Raw genomic sequence first — 18,171 nt, 5'->3', positions numbered from 1 at the left:
TCCTTAAAGGGGAGGGCCTACTTTCGCTGCCGCCATGTTTTTCTTTGTCGGCCGACTGCCAGGTCAGCCCGACAAATATGCCCCCGGGTTTGGCCGGGGCATCAACTGGCAATGGCACCCCCTCTTGGGTGCCAGGCCGTTGGCCCGGACAAATCTCTCCCGGTGGTCCAGTGGCCCGAAGTTTAAAAAGTGCGGCGGCTCTCCCCTTTAAGCGAAGGGGAGAGCCATGGTGACGTGGCGCTAAGATGATGTCATCGCGACGGTGACTCCGAACTCACCCCCAACTTCCACCCCTCAGTTGCTGTCACCGCTGTATCTTTGCCCCTCAGGTGTAGTGGTCGCCCCCATTATGATCGACTTATGAATCAAAACAAAACAAAGAGCACAGTTTTGCGAGAGAGTTGACCTGAACCACAACTGCGGTAAAAAATCACCGAAACAGGGTGGGAGCAATTTGTACCCCTCTCTCGCTCTTACTATTGTGTGTTTTTTGTATGACTCCCAAAGAGTCACATTGACAGAATTAAAGGAATAATTTGGAATGCACTGTCTGAAAGGGTGATGGAAGCTGATTCAATAGTAACTTTCCAAAGGGAATTGGATAAACACTTAAAAAAGAAAAATTTGCAGTGCTGTGGGGCAAAAGCAGGAGAGTGGGACTTGTTGCTCTTTAAAACAGCTAGGTAAGAGTATCAGATTATACCAAGGAATAAAATGTAGAAACTTGAAAATAGTTTCAGACAATTTAGATTTCAGCTGAATTCTGTTCAGAATAGGAGTTTTTGTATTTATGTACGTGAAGTTATCGGCTGGACTTTACACTCAAATCGCTCGGGCCCAAAAAATGGGCGATGTTCCAGCCTTAGCGATGTTTCACCTTTCAAGATCGCTGGAAGATCGCCCATTTTTCAGATCGCTACTTTCAGCTTTTTTTTTCCTGCCGATAGCCCAGCGATGTGGATTGGGCCTTAGCGATGTGGAAGGCAAGGCTTCCTGAGCAATGGCCTTCTGCGCATGAGTTTTTTTTGGCAAACAAGTTTTCCTGCGATTTGGGTGGTCAGGGGTCATCCACGCATGTGCAGAAGGCAAAGAGAGGAAGAGAGAGAGAGTGGCAAGATTGGAGAGTCAGACAGGAGAGAGACAGGCAGAGACAGGCAGAGAGTGACAGAGATTGAAATAATTGTTCTAGTTCTTAATACATTTGAGATTGAAATAATAATCAGAAAATTATTTCCAATGTTGAAGAGTCGGTGGAGAGTGGCCAGGATGTGGAGGGGAGGAGGAGGGCCAAATCCTTCTCCAACGAGGCCCGCGTCAGGGAGGTGCACTTGCGGTGGGCACAATTAACCCGGGGTGGGTGTGGGAAACCACTACCCCGGGCCTACCGGAAGATTTGGGGCGAAATCGCTGACGTGGTCTCGTCGGCGTCACACGAGGCGAGTGGGTCGGACCCAGTGCCGCAAGCGTAAGTATTAAATAGATTTTAAATTGTAATGATCCACATAATATATAAATCTCCCGGATTGAAATTAAGCTGCTTATTCTTGCATATATTGCCTGCTAAGATCTGAACAGCACTTGGAACTTGCGCCCTTTTTAAGTCAAATTTTGGCACCATCTCCTTTTGGGCTACGTTGGTGGATGGGGCACGATTGAGCAGAGGTGTCCGGTCACCTCTAACCAGACTGTCAATCTCTCCGGCTGCTGTCACTTACACAGTGACCCAGCCTGGACTGGGGGAGAGCTGCCCTGGCTCACTATCTGCCCTGGGACACTTTGGAACATTAGCTCCAGTCATTGCCAAGCTCACCAGCTGTCCTGATTCCTACCACCCCCGGGGGCCCTTCAATGGAGATTGTAGTCGAGATGTTTGTGTCAAGCATTCGATCTTTGTTATAACCATGCATCACTTGTGGATACAAATCCTATTAGCATATAACGTTGGAAACTGTTGTCTTTCCATGATAGTATCTAGTCACTTAGCTTATGCCATGCTATTGTTGCATTTGCAGAGGAAGATATCGAAGAATCGAGCTGAGCGCAGGCACGCGGGAGGCCCTGCCCAGCTCGCTGTCCTAACTGACTTGGAGGAACGTGCTGCAGCACTGGTCGGCAGCCAGTCGCTCGGCCACCACCCGTGGTGAGGCAGAGCCCTCCCTTGCGTCACGTGAGTAATGTGTAAAGCAGTGTTAATTCAAAGTAATGGAACGGCAATTCACATACGAATGATGTCATGTTATGCATGCAGCTTCTGTCCTCCTCTCAGATTAACAACATAAAAACACCGCCATTTGATAAGATCATTGCTGATCTGATGTAGGGCTCAGCTCCACTTCCCTGCCCGCTCCCCATAAACCTTCATTCCCTTATCATTCTGTCTATCTCCGACTGAACCAGCCTCCACAGCTCTCTCGAGACAGTGAATTCCACATTGATGTACTGCCATTTGTACTACCATATGATGCGTTAATATGTAACTTCTCTCGGTCACATTTATTGTAGTAGTGCTGCTCCTCCTATGTATGCCAGCGCAGTGCAAGAATCCCTTATGTTGTAATAAGCTCAATAAGCTCAACTGTGTTTTGCAGGTCCCACAACTCCGATGGCACAGAGGGCCGCCACACCTGCACCTGGTAACATGCAGGTGGTCATCACCACGGGTGCGGAGGAGGAAGACAGCACTGAACCAGAGGAGGAGAATGTTATGGAAAGGGAGGAGGATGCCCCTTGCATCACATTGGATGTCTTACCTGCGGCTATTTCTTTGTCGGCGTCTTTGACAGAAGTAGTAGCGGGACCAGCGCAGAAGGAGGACATTTCGGCCCATCGCGTCCATGCCGGCCGACAAAGAGCTGCAAGGCCCTTGGTCAGCAGCCCTAAAGGTTACATATAAACCTATGAACAATGGCGGAAAGGCAAAGAGCACCAGCCCAACCAGTCCTCCTCACACAACTGTGACACCCCTTATACGGAAAGATTCTATACTCCAACCCAACCAGAGCCATGTGATCTCCGGGGAGAGGCAAAAACCAGATAAAAACCTAGGACAATTCTGGGGGAAAGAAATCTGGGAAAATTCCTTTCCGACCCATCCAGGCGATTGAAACTAGTCCAGGAGATCACCCTGGCTGCATTAGATTCCCTGCAGTACTTACCATTATATCTGCACCGTCCAACAAAAGGTCATCCAGTCTAATCCCAATTACCAGCTCTGGGTCCGTAACCCTGCAGGTTACTGCACTTTAAGTGCCCATCCAACCATCTCTTAAAAGTGGTGAGGGTTTCTGCATCCACCACTCTTCCAGGCAGTGAGTTCCAGATCCCCACAACCTTCTGCGTAAAGAAGCCCCCCCCCCCTCAAATCCCCTCTAAACCTTCTACCAACCACCTTAAAACTATGCCACTCGTAATAGACCCTTCCACCAATGGAAATAGGCCCTTACTATCCACTATGTCCAGGCCCCTCAATATGTTGTACACCTCAATGAGGTCTCCTCTCAACCTCCTCTGTTCCAGTGAGAACAAACCCAGCCTATCCAATCTGTTCTCATAACTAAGATTCTCCATTCCAGGCAACATCCTAGTAAATCTCCTCTGCACCCTCCCTAGTGCAATCACATCCTTCCTATAATACGGCGACCAGAACTGTACACAGTACTCCAGCTGTGGCCTAACCAAATATTACACAATTTAAGTATAACCTCCCTGCTCTTATATTCTATGCCTCGGCCAATAATGACAAGCATTCCGTATGCCTTCTTAACCACCTGGCCTGCTACTTTCAGGAATCTGTGGACAAGCACTCCAAGGTCCCTTTGTTCATCTACACTATTAAGTGGCCTACTGCTTAATGTGTATTCTTTTCCTTATTAGCCCTCCCAAAGTGCATGACCTCACACTTCTCTGAATTAAATTCCATTTGCCACTGCTTTGCCCACCTGGCCAGTAGATTGATATCCTCCTGCAGCCCATGACTTTCCTCTTCATTATCAACCACACAGCCAATTGAAGTGCCCATCCAACCATCTCTTAAAAGTGACTCCAAGGCACTTAGTGCTCACGCCGACCCCACAGAGGTCAAGTCAGCAAGGTCAGCACACGCCGCTACTGGCAGATCACATTGAGGGCATGTACAGACTGTGCACGGAGAGTGTTGCGATAAGTGGCAAGCTCCTCCAGGCGTTCGGTGTTTCACGGGGAACATTTCCCGGATGTCCGCTCGCATATTGGAGGATATGTAGCAGATGGTCTGGGAGATGCGGCATGCGAGATGGCACTGCACCCCAAGGTGCCGTCCCACCAACTGCCAGTGCAGATGCGAGTCAGGAGGAAGAACTTCCTTCTGGCTCGCAAGTCGTTTCCTCAGGAACATCTTCCCCTCCACCACCCCCACCCCCCCCGAGACGATCCTGCCACTGTCATCCTCTCCACAGCAGGAAGTCTTGAGGTTGCCCGCTGCAAGTTGTCCTCGTCCCGCTACTGGGGATTCAAATGGGGAGCTAAGACACGCGGGGGGCTAGAGGACCTGGAGGGAAGTGTGGGTCTTCTTCTAGGACGGCGAGCAGCGGGAAGCCCGGAGGTCGGTGAGTTGCGGGAGGATAAACCCCACCTGATTGATAAATATCTCTCTGTCTTTTATAACAGATAAATCTAATTAGTGGGATGGCAGGGCAGCTCAGTCCTGTGGAGTGCATGTCCTGCGGCATGTGGGAAGTCCTGGATGCTTCACGCAGCCTAGGCAACCATGTGTGCAGGAGGTGTCGCCAGCTTCAACTACTCGAACTCCACGTTTCGGAACTTGAGCGGCAGAGGGAAGTGGGTGACCACCAGATGGATGAAGAATGCTCGGTAGGTAGTGCAGGAGTCCATCTCGCCGATATTCTCTTCTGAACACCAGTGAAGGTGATGGTGCCTCTGGGGAGTGCAGCCAGAGCCAAGTCCAAGGCACCACGGGTGGCTCAGCTGAACAAGGGTGAGGGACAAAGAATAAAAGAGCTGCAGTAGTAGGGGATTCAATAGTTCGGGGAATAGAGATGCATTTCTGCGGCCGTAGATGTGACTCCAGGATGGTATGGTGCCAGGGTCAAGGATTTCACAGAGCAGACACAGGACATCCTGGGGGGAATGGGTGAACAGCTTGAGGTCGTGGTCCATATTGGGAACAATGACATAGGTAGAAAGAGGGATGAGGTCCTACAGGCAGAATTTAGGAAACCAGAAGAAAAATCAAAGATAGTAATCTCTGGGTTACTACCAGTGCCACGTGCTAATGAGTACAAGAATAGAAGGATAGAGAGGATGAACACGTGGCTGGAGAGTTGGTGTAGGAGGGAGGGCTTTAAATTCCTGAGGCATTGGGACCGCTTCTGAGGGAAATGGGACCTGTACAAACCGGACAGGTTGCACCTCAACAGCAATATCCTCGTGGGAACTTTTGCTGGAGATATTGGGGAGAGTCTAAACTAGCTTGGCAGGGGGATGGGAACCAGAGAACAAATTCAAGAGGGAAGGAAGTAAAGCTGAAATTGGAAAGTAAGTATGTAGAAAGTGAATCTGTAAGACAGAGGAAACAAGGGTCAGTAAGTAGTAATCAAGGAGGTCTTCCTGTGCTAAATGGTATATACTTCAATGCAAGGAGTATAGCGAATAAGGCGGATGAGCTGAGAGCACAGGTAGACACTTGGGAGTATGACATTATAGCCATTACAGAGACATGGCTGAAAGAGGGGCAGGTTTGGCAGCTCAATATTCTTGGTTACAGGATTTTTAGACAGGACAGAGAAGGGGTTAAGGCGGGGGGGGGGGGATTGGTATTGATTAAAGAAACTATTAGAGCCGTGAGGAGCGATGATATGTTACAGGAATCATCAAATGAGGCCATATGGGACGAACTGAAAAATGAAAAAGCGCTGATCACACTGTTGGGCATTTATTATAGACCTCCAAACAGTGGGAGGGAGATAGAAGAGCAAATATATCGGCAAATTTCTGTGAAGTCCAAAAACCATAGGGTAGTAATAGTAGGGGATTTTAATTATCCTAATTGTAGTAGCGAAAACTTTAATCAGGGGAAAAGTAATTTGGTAAAATTAAAACCTAAAGCAAGAAAGGCTGAGAGAAAGGTTTAATGTGTTCATGGAAGAATAGCTGAGTCCCACATTCCAGCAATTAAGCTGTTACACAGAACAACGGGTCTCACAAGGGCTAGGACTAAGGTTAGAGAAATTCTCTGAAAAGATAAAACTCTCGAGAGCGCAAACAAGATAGATGTAGACAGCTCACAGAAATAATGAAATGAGACCGCCATGTTCACGTCACACAAGACAGCAGAAACAAGGCCCCTTTGAAATGAGGATAGCCAGATGTATCTGTCAAGGACAAGTCTGAGAGTTAGCCTGGGAACAAGTTCAAAGAAATGTAACACGTAACCTATAGGGGGCTTTTCCCCAGCAACAGTGGCGATAAATGAATGTACCAGTGAAATCATTGGAAATTACTGTAACTGTAGTAACCAATGACATTGCTGTAAACTGTAGTAACTAATGAAATTGCTGTAAACTGTATTAACCAATGTATTAGTAACAGGTGGGCAGGGGCTGGTGGCAAATAACCAATGGAATACTTCCCCACGTAGTTTCACCATTTTGACTGTATTTCGACTGTATAAAATGTAACTGCGCAACCTGTCCCAGGAGACCGGCGATTAGAGCATTCAGTAGGGGTACTGATGCAACCGGTTCTCCCTAGATTAATCAGGTTTTCATAAACAATTTTTTTCTCTATATACGGACCTTTGTGTTGAGTGTTATATTTTTAATACACCACAACATTTTGGGGCTGCGAGCAGGGTACAACAGGCGGCCTACAGAGGAGCATATACGGATCAATCATGAGTGAGTATATTTAACTACTACTCATAATCCGATGTGAGCTGTTACGAGACGTGTCGGTTGCCCGAGATACCCGAATCTGTGAAAGGTCTGTTATGGTGTAAAAGACTTGGGGGAATTAGGAAGTCACGATAGGCACGATCATAAGGTATCGATGTGAGTGTTGTCTCTAAGGTCAAGGGGAACCGGATAGATGGGCAATCAGTATCTTAGAATACAGATAAATCGATAAGGGTGTCGATGGGATTGCAGGATCTAGGGGTAGGGGAAACCGATTAGAGGGACAATCAGTATCTAAGAATACAGTTTAAATCGATAAGAAGTCGGTGAGACCATAGACGCCAGGTTTAGGTGAAACCAAGTAGGGAGACGGTCAGTATCTGAGAATACAGTGAAACCGATATAGAGGTAGACATACCAAAACTGAATATGGCATGTAAAGATATGCTGGACACTGCTCCTTTATGGGGGGACCGGGTATATATTTTTCAGACGACCATAAAAAAAAACTGATAGTGACTATGTTAAGTGACGTATGGGATCCAAAAATAGAGCCGGCCAAACAATAGAATTAATAAGCTTTGTAAATGAAAAGTGCTTGTGTGGTTTCATTTGTCTGAAAGCCTGTTTGAAAAAATGGTGGAGCTGTGTGTTTGTTTTAGCTCCACCCACTTTTTCAGACAGAGTTGAAAGTTTTTAACTCTCTGTAGTGTTGTCCTAGATGTAGAGGTTTTAAGAAAGTGTGAACCTAGAATTGAATTACATTTTAAGTTAGAAACACAGGTATTTATTTTGATGATAAGTTACGGAGCTAGGAAATGCACAAAGGATAGATTTGTTTAACAAAAGAAAATGCGTGGTCCCGTTTTTTTTTTAAAAACAATTTCCGACACGCTCACTTGTCAAAAGAAAACACGTAATCAGTGATTACATTGGGTTGAAAGACAATAAATTTAATCTAGGAAGGAAATAAAGAACGGAGAAGGGAAATTGTAATGCCTTTAAAAAAAGCCTGCCTGGGTCTCTCGAGGCTGCGGGCTAGGGAAGTATGCCCCCATTTTCCTTTGTTTAAAACCTTATGTTAAATAACGTGAAAGTTTCTAGCTCAGTAAAAAAAAAAGAGTTTTAAATAAAAGATGGACAGTACAATATTTGAATTGGGATTTTGAGGTATTTCAGATGATTCTCCTTGATAAACATTTTGGTTGTATTGGAAAATCTTGGGTTTGGAAACCTTTTTAATAAAAGTACACATCTGCGTAACTTTACCTCAACTACTGTGTCAGAAGCTGAAGCTTAAAAAGATGTAATTTATGAGGTACTGTATCACAAAATATATCTTGAAGTTACAGAGCAAAAGATTTTCTACTTACGCTATTCCTACTTGGATTGGAGCTTTTAGGCCCCAAGTTTCCACACGATAAAAAACGGGTGCCCCTCTGAGCTGGGCGCCCGTTTTTCACGCCGAAAACGGCACCGGAAAAAAAAACGCGCGATTCTGGAGCGCCCTGCAGCTCCATGTCTGCTTGGCGCAGCGCCTAGGGGGGCGGAGCCTACCACTCCCGCCGATTTTGTAAGTGGGAGGGGGCGGGTACCATTTAAATTAGTTTTTTTCCTGTCGGCAACCCTGCGCGTGCGCGTTGGAGCGTTCGCGCACGCGCAGTGTGAAGGAAACATTGGCACTCGGCCATTTTTGTAGTTCTTTGTAACTGTTTAATTTTTGAACATTTTTTAATAAAAGCACATTGCCATCAGCACATCAGCACTGAGTCTTCTTGCAGCAGTGAGAAGGCTGCAGGAAGCCTCAGAAAGTTGAGGCAGCCGTTTCCCTCCTCCCACCCCCCCCGCCCGCCGTCGGGAACGGCTTCCTCCTCCCCCCCCCCCGCCGCGGGAACGAACGGCTGCCTCCTTCCCCCCCCCCCCCGCGGGAACGAACGGCTGCCTCAACTTGTGAGGCTTGCTGCAGCATTCTCCCTGCCTGAAGCACTTTCACACAGGTAGGAAGATGGTTTATTTAATCTTTTCTTTGCTTATAAATTTTTATTCAGGTTGGATTTATTTGTATAATATTTGTATAAATATAAATAAGGATTTATTATAGAATTTAATGACTTCCCTCCCCCCCCCCCCACCTCGTTCTGGACGCCTAATTTGTAACCTGCGCCTGATTTTTTAATGTGTAGACAAGGTTTTTTCAGTTCTACAAAAATCTTCACTTGCTCCATTCTAAGTTAGTTTGGAGTACGTTTTCACTGTGGAAACTTTGAAATCAGGCGTCAGTGGCCAGACACGCCCCCTTTTGAAGAAAAAATTCTGTTCCAAAGTGAAACTGTTCTAACTGACTAGAACTGCAGAAAAAAAAATGTGGAGAATTGCGATTTCTAAGATAGTCCGTTCTCCACCAGTTGCTCCTAAAAATCAGGCGCAAATCATGTGGAAACTTGGGCCCTTAATGTTCAGCTTCTAAAACAGAGGTTAGGCACATCACATAGTTACAAAACAATGAGAATTCCAATAGTTAAAAAAAAGTATTACCATATTTGACATTTTGTAATCCAAAAATAAATACTCCACAAGACTAATATTGATTGGGACAAATAGTATGAAGGGTATAGAGGGTGTGGAATTCCTAAAATGCATTCAAGAGAACTCTTTTAGTCAGTATGTAACAAGCCCAACACGGGAGGGGCGGTTCTGGATTTAGTTTTGGGGAATAAAGCTGGGCAGGTGGAAGGGGTATCAGTGGGAGAGCACTTGGGTGCCAGTGACCATAATTCAGTCAGATTCAAGGTAGTTATGGATAAGGACAAGGATAGACCAAGAATAAAAGTTACAAATTGGGGAAAAGCTAACTTTGCTAAATTGAGAAGTGATTTGGCCACAGTGAACTGGAAACAGCTACTTGAAGGTAAATCAGTGTCGAAACAGTGAGAAGCATTCAGGAAGGAGATGCGGAGGGCTCAGGACAAGCATGTGCCCTTAAAGAAAAAGGGTGGTAATAACAATTCTAGAGACCCCTGGATGTCTAGGGACTTACAGAGGAGGATAAAGAAAAAAGGGAAGCTTATGTCATATACTGACAGCTAAATACTGTAGCATTTCTGGAGGAATATAGAAAGCTCAGAAGTGAAATTAAAAAGGATATTAGAAATGCTAAGAGTATGAAAAATTCTTGGCTAGTAAGATCAAGGAAAACCCAAAGATGTTCTATAAATACATTAAGAGCAAGAGGATAACTAAAGAAAGGGTAGGGCTGATTAGAGACCATGAGGGTAATCTTTGTGTGGAGGTGGAAGATGTGGGTATGGTTCTTAATGAATGCTTTGTGTCTGTTTTTCACAAAGGAAAGGGGAAGATATGCTATCAAGGAGTGTGAAATTCTGAATGAAATAAAGAGAGAGAGAGGAGGTATTAAGGGGTTACCAGTTTTGAAAGCGGATAAGTCCCCAGGCCCAGATAAAATACACCCCAAACTGTTGAGTGAAGCAAAAGAGGAAATAGCAGAGGCCTTGACCATCATTTTCCAGTCCTCTTTGGATTGAGGCATGGTGCTGGAGGACTACTAACGTGGTATCCTTCTTTAAGAAGGGAGAAAGGGATGGGCCGAGTAATTTCAGGCCTGTCAGCCTAACCTCAGTGGTGGGGAAATTAATGGAAAAAATCCTGAAGGACAGGATAAACCTGTTATGTATGGAGAAAGAGTCAGACTGAACACTATGAGCTCAAAGTAAAGTGTGACCATAGTCTTTTATTGCAGGTCTCTAGAGTGCCTCTCCAACCTGTGAGGCTTCCTTAAATACCTGTGCTCCCAAGGGATTATGGGATCCCGTGGGACTCCAAGGGATGAGCCCTCTGGTGGCTGTACAGAGTAAATACAAGTTTACATATATAACAACCATTTAATAAGATCATGGCTGATCATTCCCTCAGTACCCCTTTCCTGCTTTCTCTCCATACCCCTTGATCCCTTTAGCCGTAAGGGCCATATCTAACTCCCTCTTGAATATAGCCAATGAACTGGCATCAACAACTCTCTGCGGTAGGGAATTGCACAGGTTAACAACTCTGAGTGAAGAAGTTTCTCCTCATCTCAGTCCGAAATGGCCTACCCCTTATCACTTTACTCTTGGAAAACAGGGATATTAGTGGCTTATGGTCAGTTTCCAATTCGAATTTTAGCCCAAACAGGTATTGATGCATTTTTTTTTAACCCCGGAGACACACGCTTCTTTCTCAATCATGCTGTAGACTCTCTCAGCCTTAGACAGACTCCTGGATGCATAAGCAAGCGGTTGCAGTTTTCCGAAATCATTAGCTTGTTGCAATACACACCCGACGCCATATGATGACGCATCACATGCTAGTACCAAACGCTTACATGGATCATACAACACAAGCAATTTGTTTGAGCATAACGAGTTTCTTGCTTTTACACAGGCATTTTCTTGGCTTTTGCCCCAAACCCATTCATCCCCTTTTCGTAGTAAGACATGCAGTGGTTCTAACAGTGTGCTGAGACCCGGTAAGAAGTTACCAAAGTAGTTCAGGAGTCCCAGAAATGACTGCAGCTCCGTCACATTCTGTGACCTCGGTGCGTTCTCGATTGCCTCAGTCTTCGCGTTGATGGGCCTGATGCCGTCCGCCGAAATCCTCCTTCTCAAGAATTCCACTTCAGGCGCCAGGAAAATGCACTTCGAGCGTTTTAACTTGAGCCCCACGCAGTTGAGTCGACTAAGAACCTCCTCCAGGTTCTGTAGATGCTCGACTGTGTTCCAACCTCTGACCAAGATGTCTTCCTGGAAGACCACGGTGTGCGGGACTGACTTCAATAAGCTTTCCATGTTTCTCTGGAATATCGCCGCCACTGATCGGATTCCAAACAGGCATCTGTTATAAACAAAAAGACCTTTGTGCGTGTTGATGCAGGTGAGGGCCTTCGATGATTCCTCCAGTTCCTGCGTCATGTAGGCTGAAGTCAGATCCAGTTTCGTGAACATCTTTTCCTCCCGCCAGTGTTGCAAATAGGTCGTCGGCCTTTGGTAGTGGGTATTGGTCCTGCAGGGAGAAACGATTGATAGTTACTTTGTAATCGCCACAGATTCTGACGGTGCTGTCTCCCTTCAGGACTGGGACAATAGGACTGGCCCACTCATTGATACTCGATCGGTGAAATGGTGCCCTCTCTTTGCAGCCGGTCTAGCTCGATCTCTACCCTTTCTCTCATCATGTATGGTACTGCTCTCGCCTTGTGATGGATGGGCCCCCGGAATTAGGTGGATCTGCACTTTTGCTCCTTGGAATTTCCCGATGCCAGGTTCGAACAGCGAAGGGAACTTGTTTAAGACCTGGGCACCCGAAGTGTCGTCAGCGGGCGATAGCGCTCGGACGTCGTCCCAGTTCCAGTGTATCTTTCCCAGCCAGCTCCTGCCGAGCAGTGCAGGACCACTCTGGCAGCACAAGAGACCTTTACTGTAGCACTGCCGATTACGGGAATCAGTTCTTTTGTGTAAGTTCTTAGTTTTGTGCGAACTGGAGTTAAGACTGGCCTTGAGCCCTTGTTGCACCACAACCTTTCCAAAGCCTTTTTGCCCACGATGGACTGGCTCGCACCCGTGTCCAGCTCCATTGACATCGGGAGTCTATTTAGTTCAACATTCAGCATTATCGGAGGACAATTCGTGGTGAATGTGTGCACCCCATGTACCTCTGTCCCCTCAGTCTGAGGTTCTGGTTCGTCGTGATCCTCCGTGGATCTGTCCTCCTCTGCAACATGGTGGTTTGCAGGTTTAACAGGATTTGCAGCTCACCTGCACATTCGTTGGAGGTGTTCCATTGTTCCACAGCCTTGCAAACGTACTCTTTGAATCGGCATGAATGGAAACGATGATCACTCCCACAGCGCCAACAAGGTGTTAATGGCCTTGCATTCATCACCCTTGATGGTGGACATGCAGCTGCAGTCATGTGTGATCTGCCCTGTACATTACGATTCAAAAACAACAACACTATGTTCACAGTACTTGTGTGCTGAGAGATTTGCTTTGTATTGTCACTGGTGGCAATGAACACCTGGGCTATCGCTATGGCCTTACTCAAGGTTGGCATCTCTACAGTCAAAAAGGTCCCTTGCTTTTTGTGGTATACATCAATAATCTAGATTTGAATATAGGGGGTAGGCTTAAGAAGTTTGCAGATGACACTAAAATTGGCTGTGTGGTTGATAATGAAGAGGAAAGTCATGGACTGCAGAAGAGTATCAATGTGGAAGTATAGGCCATAAGGTAACAGGAAGTTAATATGACAGACAGTGAAAAGTCGATGTAGTGTGCTAGCCGAGTGGAGTTTTATCAATCCTATTATGCACTGTCAATTTCAGCAGGAAAGAAGCTAGTCACATCAATTGTGTTACAATATGTAGCCAAAACTAGGGAATCGGCCAGATATTAGCAAAACAATGGTCATTGAATTTAGCTGATCAACTTAGACTTACTGACGCCAACTCGACAGGTTAGGGAGAGAACAGGAATATTGCGTGAGAAGGAGGGTATAAAGATAGACAGGTTCGGACAGTCCATAGCGAGAACCTAGGAGCAACACTCGGCAAAAGTAGGTGCCAGGGAAGAGACCCTGGACGGAACAGTGTTAGGATGGACTGATCATCCGTGGACCTGTTGGGTAACTATAAAGTATAAGTGGCGAGTCTTGTACTACTTCTGTATTAAACGAACATTAACGGTACCGCCATTGTCTAGTGTGTCATTTGGTATTTAACTCAAGAACCGTCGCAGGCAACTACTAGTCACACAACTAGCGAAATTGCCGTTCGAGCAACAATCAATCTACTGGTCGGGTGGGCAGAACAGTGGCAAATGGAATTTCATTTGGAGAAGTATGAGGTAATGCACTTGGGGAGGGCTAATAAGGAAAGGGTATACACATTAAACGGTAAGCCACTTAGAAGTGTAGATGAACAAAGGGACCCTGGAGTGCTTGTCCACAGATTCCTGAAAGTAGCAAGCCAGGTGGATAAGGTGGTTAAGAAGGCATACGGAATGCTTGCCTTTATTGGCCAAGGAATAGAATACAAGAGCAGGGAGGTTATGCTTAAATTGTATAATACACTGGTTAGGCCACAGCTGGAATATTGCGTGCAGTTCTGGTCGCCGTATTATAGAAAGGACGTGATTACACTGGAGAGGGTGCAGAGATTTCTGAGGATGCTGCCTGGAGTAGAGAATTTTAGCTATAAGGATAGATTGGATAGGCTGGATTTGTTCTCCTTGGAACAGAGGAGGCTGAGGGGAGATCTCATTGTGGTGTATAAAATTTTGAGAAGCCTGGATATAGTGGATAGCAAGGGCCTATTTCACTTGGTGGAAGGGTCAATTACAAGAGGGCACAGGTTTAAGATGTTTGGTGGAATGTTGAGGGGATATGAGGGGAAGCTTCTTCATGCAGAGGTTGTGGGGGTCTGGAACTCACAACCTGGAAAGGAGGTAGAGCAGAAACCCTCATCACATTTAAAAGGTGTTTGGATAGGCACTTGAAGTGCCGTGACCTGCAGGGTTACGGACCTAGAGCTGGTAAGTGGGATTAGACTGGATAACCTCTTGCTGACTGGCGCAGATATGATGGCAAGTAGCTTAGGGAATCTAATATGGTCAGAGTGATCTCCTGGACTAGTTTCAGTCACCTGGATGGATCGGAGAGGAATTTTGATTTTTTTCCCCTATTGGCCTGGGTTTTTAATGTTTTTTTGCCTCTCCCAGGAGATCGCATGGCTCTGGGTGGGGTGGAGTGTAAAGTGTTGCGATACGTGGGGTACCATGGTTGTGTGGGGCAGACTGGTTGGGCCAGATGCTCTTTACCTGTCCGCCATTGTTCATAGGTTTATATGTAACCTTCAGGGCTGCTGGTCGAGTGCTGTGTGGCTCTTTGTCGGCCGGTGCGTGCACAATGGGCCGTAATGGCCTCCTTCTGCTCTGTAAATTTCTAGGTTTTTATGTGACATCCTAAGCCTCCTGAAACACTGGTATTCAGACTTTTCAAGGAAACTCAACCTCTGCCTGTAGACCCTGTTTTGTGGGTTAGCTGCTGGAGCTATCGATCTGTGAGCAGCAGGCTTCTGCGGGGGCCGTTGCTGATCATCTTGGTCCTTATCTGAGTTCCAATCTAAGGCAGCATAAGGGGCACACATCCTGATGTAAGAGAGAAAACCTCCAAAGTGCAGAAAGTAACCTTTCAGCAAAAATACTGTGAACAACCCCTTTCTCACAAACGGATAAGAAAGCAGCTATAAGTACTGAGTATGTATTAGCATGTTTGCCCAAGATTGGTTCAACCCCCTCAATTGCCGCTGCATCTTGCCTTTTCTCACTGGCGAGTTTCGGGAAGCACGGGTAACCCATGGACCCAACGTTAAAGTCAAAAGTTAATATCGTTCCAATTGAGCGATTAACATATGGTAATTGATAATCCGCCTTTGCCGAAGGGGTTGCGTGCACACTGCCGAATACGTTTGTGTTAAATGCGCAAGTCGGCAGATTGAAGCCAGCTTCCAGACTGCTCACATTTTCTCTGGTTTTAAGCCCCCCCACCTGCATTCAAACCCATGCGCTCTTCTAGGTTAAAATTCAGCCCTTAATTTTCCAATGATTACGTGGCCTCCTTTTTCTTCCTACCAAAATTCCCAGCTCACACTTAACTTAAATCTCAATTAAGAAAGAACTGAAGTGAAAGGTCTCCACCTGTCTATCATGCAAATGTCTACATATGAAACAAAGCATGAGTTTAGCGTGACCCAGGAATATGGGTGAAAATCCAGGAAAAGGGTGAAGTAACTGTGAGTGAAATTAAGCTGCCTAACTTGTGTCAATTAATCGTATTCTCTTTGCCAAAAAGTAAAAATATGATTTCATTTGAGAATATACAGGAAGCATTAGCAGTAAATAAACTTTTGTACTGCCGTTTTTCAACAGCTAATTAATGGCTCCAAAAATTGTATTCAGATTAATATCGCAGCCAAGCCATTTCCTTTCTAATACAATCCAAAAGTTTAATAAGATTTTTGTTCCTTTAGTGAGTGAATTATTATAAAATAAAAGTTGGCTTATTTGTTTGAATATCAATTCAGCATAAAAAGCATTTTATACTATGGTGCCTCTTTGAAGATGTTCTTCCCTTCCCTATTTTATTTCTCATCTGGCAATCTTTGAGCCATACAGTCCCGTCCATCTCAAAAGTCTCCACTAACACTATTCTTGAGTCAGCCACCAGATGGCATATGGGAGCAATCAGATGAAGGATCTTACAATATTCCCCTCTTACCTCCTTATAGGGCAGAGATCAGAAAATCAGGAGTTGGAGGAAGGCCAGTTCCAGGGTATCACATGTTGATACTCTGACATGCTATGTTTTACCTCCTCAACAGAAAATTTCTTCAATAAATGCAACTTCTACACAAGATCACATCAGATCTTGAGACAGGATTAATAAACAATCTCCTAATAAAGGATCCCCTTGGAATGAGTGATCATAGCATGATAGAGTTTCAAATTCAGATGGAGGGTGAGAAAGTTGGATCTCTAACCAGCATACTAAGCTTAAATAAAGGAGACAATGCAGGTATGAGGGCAGAGTTGGCTAAAGTAGACTGGGAAAATAGATTAAAGTGTAGGACGGTTGATGAACAGTGGTGTACTTTTAACGAGATATTCCACAACTCTCAAGAAAAATATATTCCAGTGAGGAGGAAAGGGTACAAGAGAAAAGATAGCCATCCATGGCTAACTAAAGAAATAAAGGGCAGTATCCAATTAAAAACAAGGGCATACAATGTGGCCAAAACTAGTGGGAGGACTAGTTTTGATTGGGAAGCTTTTAAAAGCCAGCAAAGAATGACTGAAACAATGATTAAGAAAGGGAAGATAGACTATGGAAATAAACTAGCACAAAATATAAAAACAGATAGCAAGAGTTTCATCAGGTATATAAAAAGGAAAAGAGTGGCTAAAGTAAATGTTGGTCCCTTAGAGGACGAGACCGGGTAACTAGTAATGGGGAACATGGAGATGGCAGAAACTCTGAACAAATATTTTGTATCAGTCTTTACGGTAGAGGACACTAACAATATTTCAACAGTGGATAGTCAAAGGGCTGTAGAGGGGGGGGAAGGAACTTAACACAATCACAATCACTAAGGAGGTGGTACTCAGTAAGATAATGGAACTAAAGGCAGATAAATCCCCTGGACCTGAAGGCTTGCATCCTAGGGTCAAGAGAAATAGCGGCAGGGATTGTAAATGCATTGGTTGCAATTTACCAAAATTCCCTGGATTCTGGCGAGGTCCCAGCATATTGGAAAACTGCAAATGTAACGCCCCTATTTAAAAAAGGAGGCAGACAAAAAGCAGGAAACTATAGACCAGATAGCCGAACATCTGTGGTTGGAAAAATGTTGGAGTCCATTATTAAAGAAGCAGTAACAGGACATTTGGAAAAGCAAAATTCAGTCAGGCAGTCAGCATGGATTTATGAAGGGGAAGTCATGTTTGACAAATTTGCTGGAATTTGTAGTAATCTCAATATGGCTACCAGTACCATGTGCTAGTCAGAGTAGGAATCACAAGATAGCTCAGATGAATACGTGGCTTGAGGAGTGGTGCAGAAGGGAGGGATTCAAATTCCTGGGACATTGGAACCGGTTCTGGGGGAGGTGGGACCAGTACAAACCGGACGGTCTGCACCTGGGCAGGACCAGAACCAATGTCCTAGGGGGAGTGTTTGCTAGTGCTGTTGGGGAGGGGTTAAACCAATATGGCAGGGGGATGGGAACCTATGCAGGGAGTCAGAGGGAAGTAAAATAGGGGCAGAAGCAAAAGATAGAAATAAATAAAAAGTGGAGGGCAGAGAAACCCAAGGCAAAAATCAAAAAGGTCCACATTACAGCAAAATTCTAAAAGGGCAAAGTGTGTTAAAAGGACAAGCCTGAAGGCTCTGTGCCTCAATGCGAGGAGTATTCGTACCAAGATGGACGAATTAACTGCACAGGCAGCAATTGATGAATATGATATCATTGGCATCACGGAGACATGGCTCCAGGGTAACCAAGGCTGGGAACTTAACATCCAGGGGTATTCAACATTCAGGAAGGATAGACAGAAAGGAAAAGGAGGTGGGGTGGCGTTGCTGGTTAAAGAGGAAATTAATGCAATAATAAGGAGGGACATTAGCTTGGATGATGTGGAATCTGTATGGGTAGAGCTGCTGAATACCAAAGGGC

At 45.4% G+C, this 18,171-nt stretch overlaps 1 protein-coding gene across 1 annotated transcript in view; it reads left to right on the top strand.

Annotated features, from left to right (window-relative positions):
- Positions 1–18,171, top strand: part of LOC139269145 (sushi, von Willebrand factor type A, EGF and pentraxin domain-containing protein 1-like) — a 92,578-nt gene that overhangs the window by 36,122 nt on the left and 38,285 nt on the right. The window contains exons 14-15 of the mRNA XM_070888246.1: positions 2,589–2,785; positions 4,645–4,848. Of these exons, the coding sequence (XP_070744347.1) occupies positions 2,589–2,785; positions 4,645–4,848 (401 nt within the window). The remainder of the gene's footprint in view (positions 1–2,588; positions 2,786–4,644; positions 4,849–18,171) is intronic.

Source organism: Pristiophorus japonicus, chromosome 8 (genome assembly GCF_044704955.1).
Source record: "Pristiophorus japonicus isolate sPriJap1 chromosome 8, sPriJap1.hap1, whole genome shotgun sequence".
In the NCBI taxonomy this organism is placed as follows: Eukaryota; Metazoa; Chordata; class Chondrichthyes; family Pristiophoridae; genus Pristiophorus; species Pristiophorus japonicus.
This window is presented reverse-complemented; position numbering and strand designations above follow the sequence as displayed.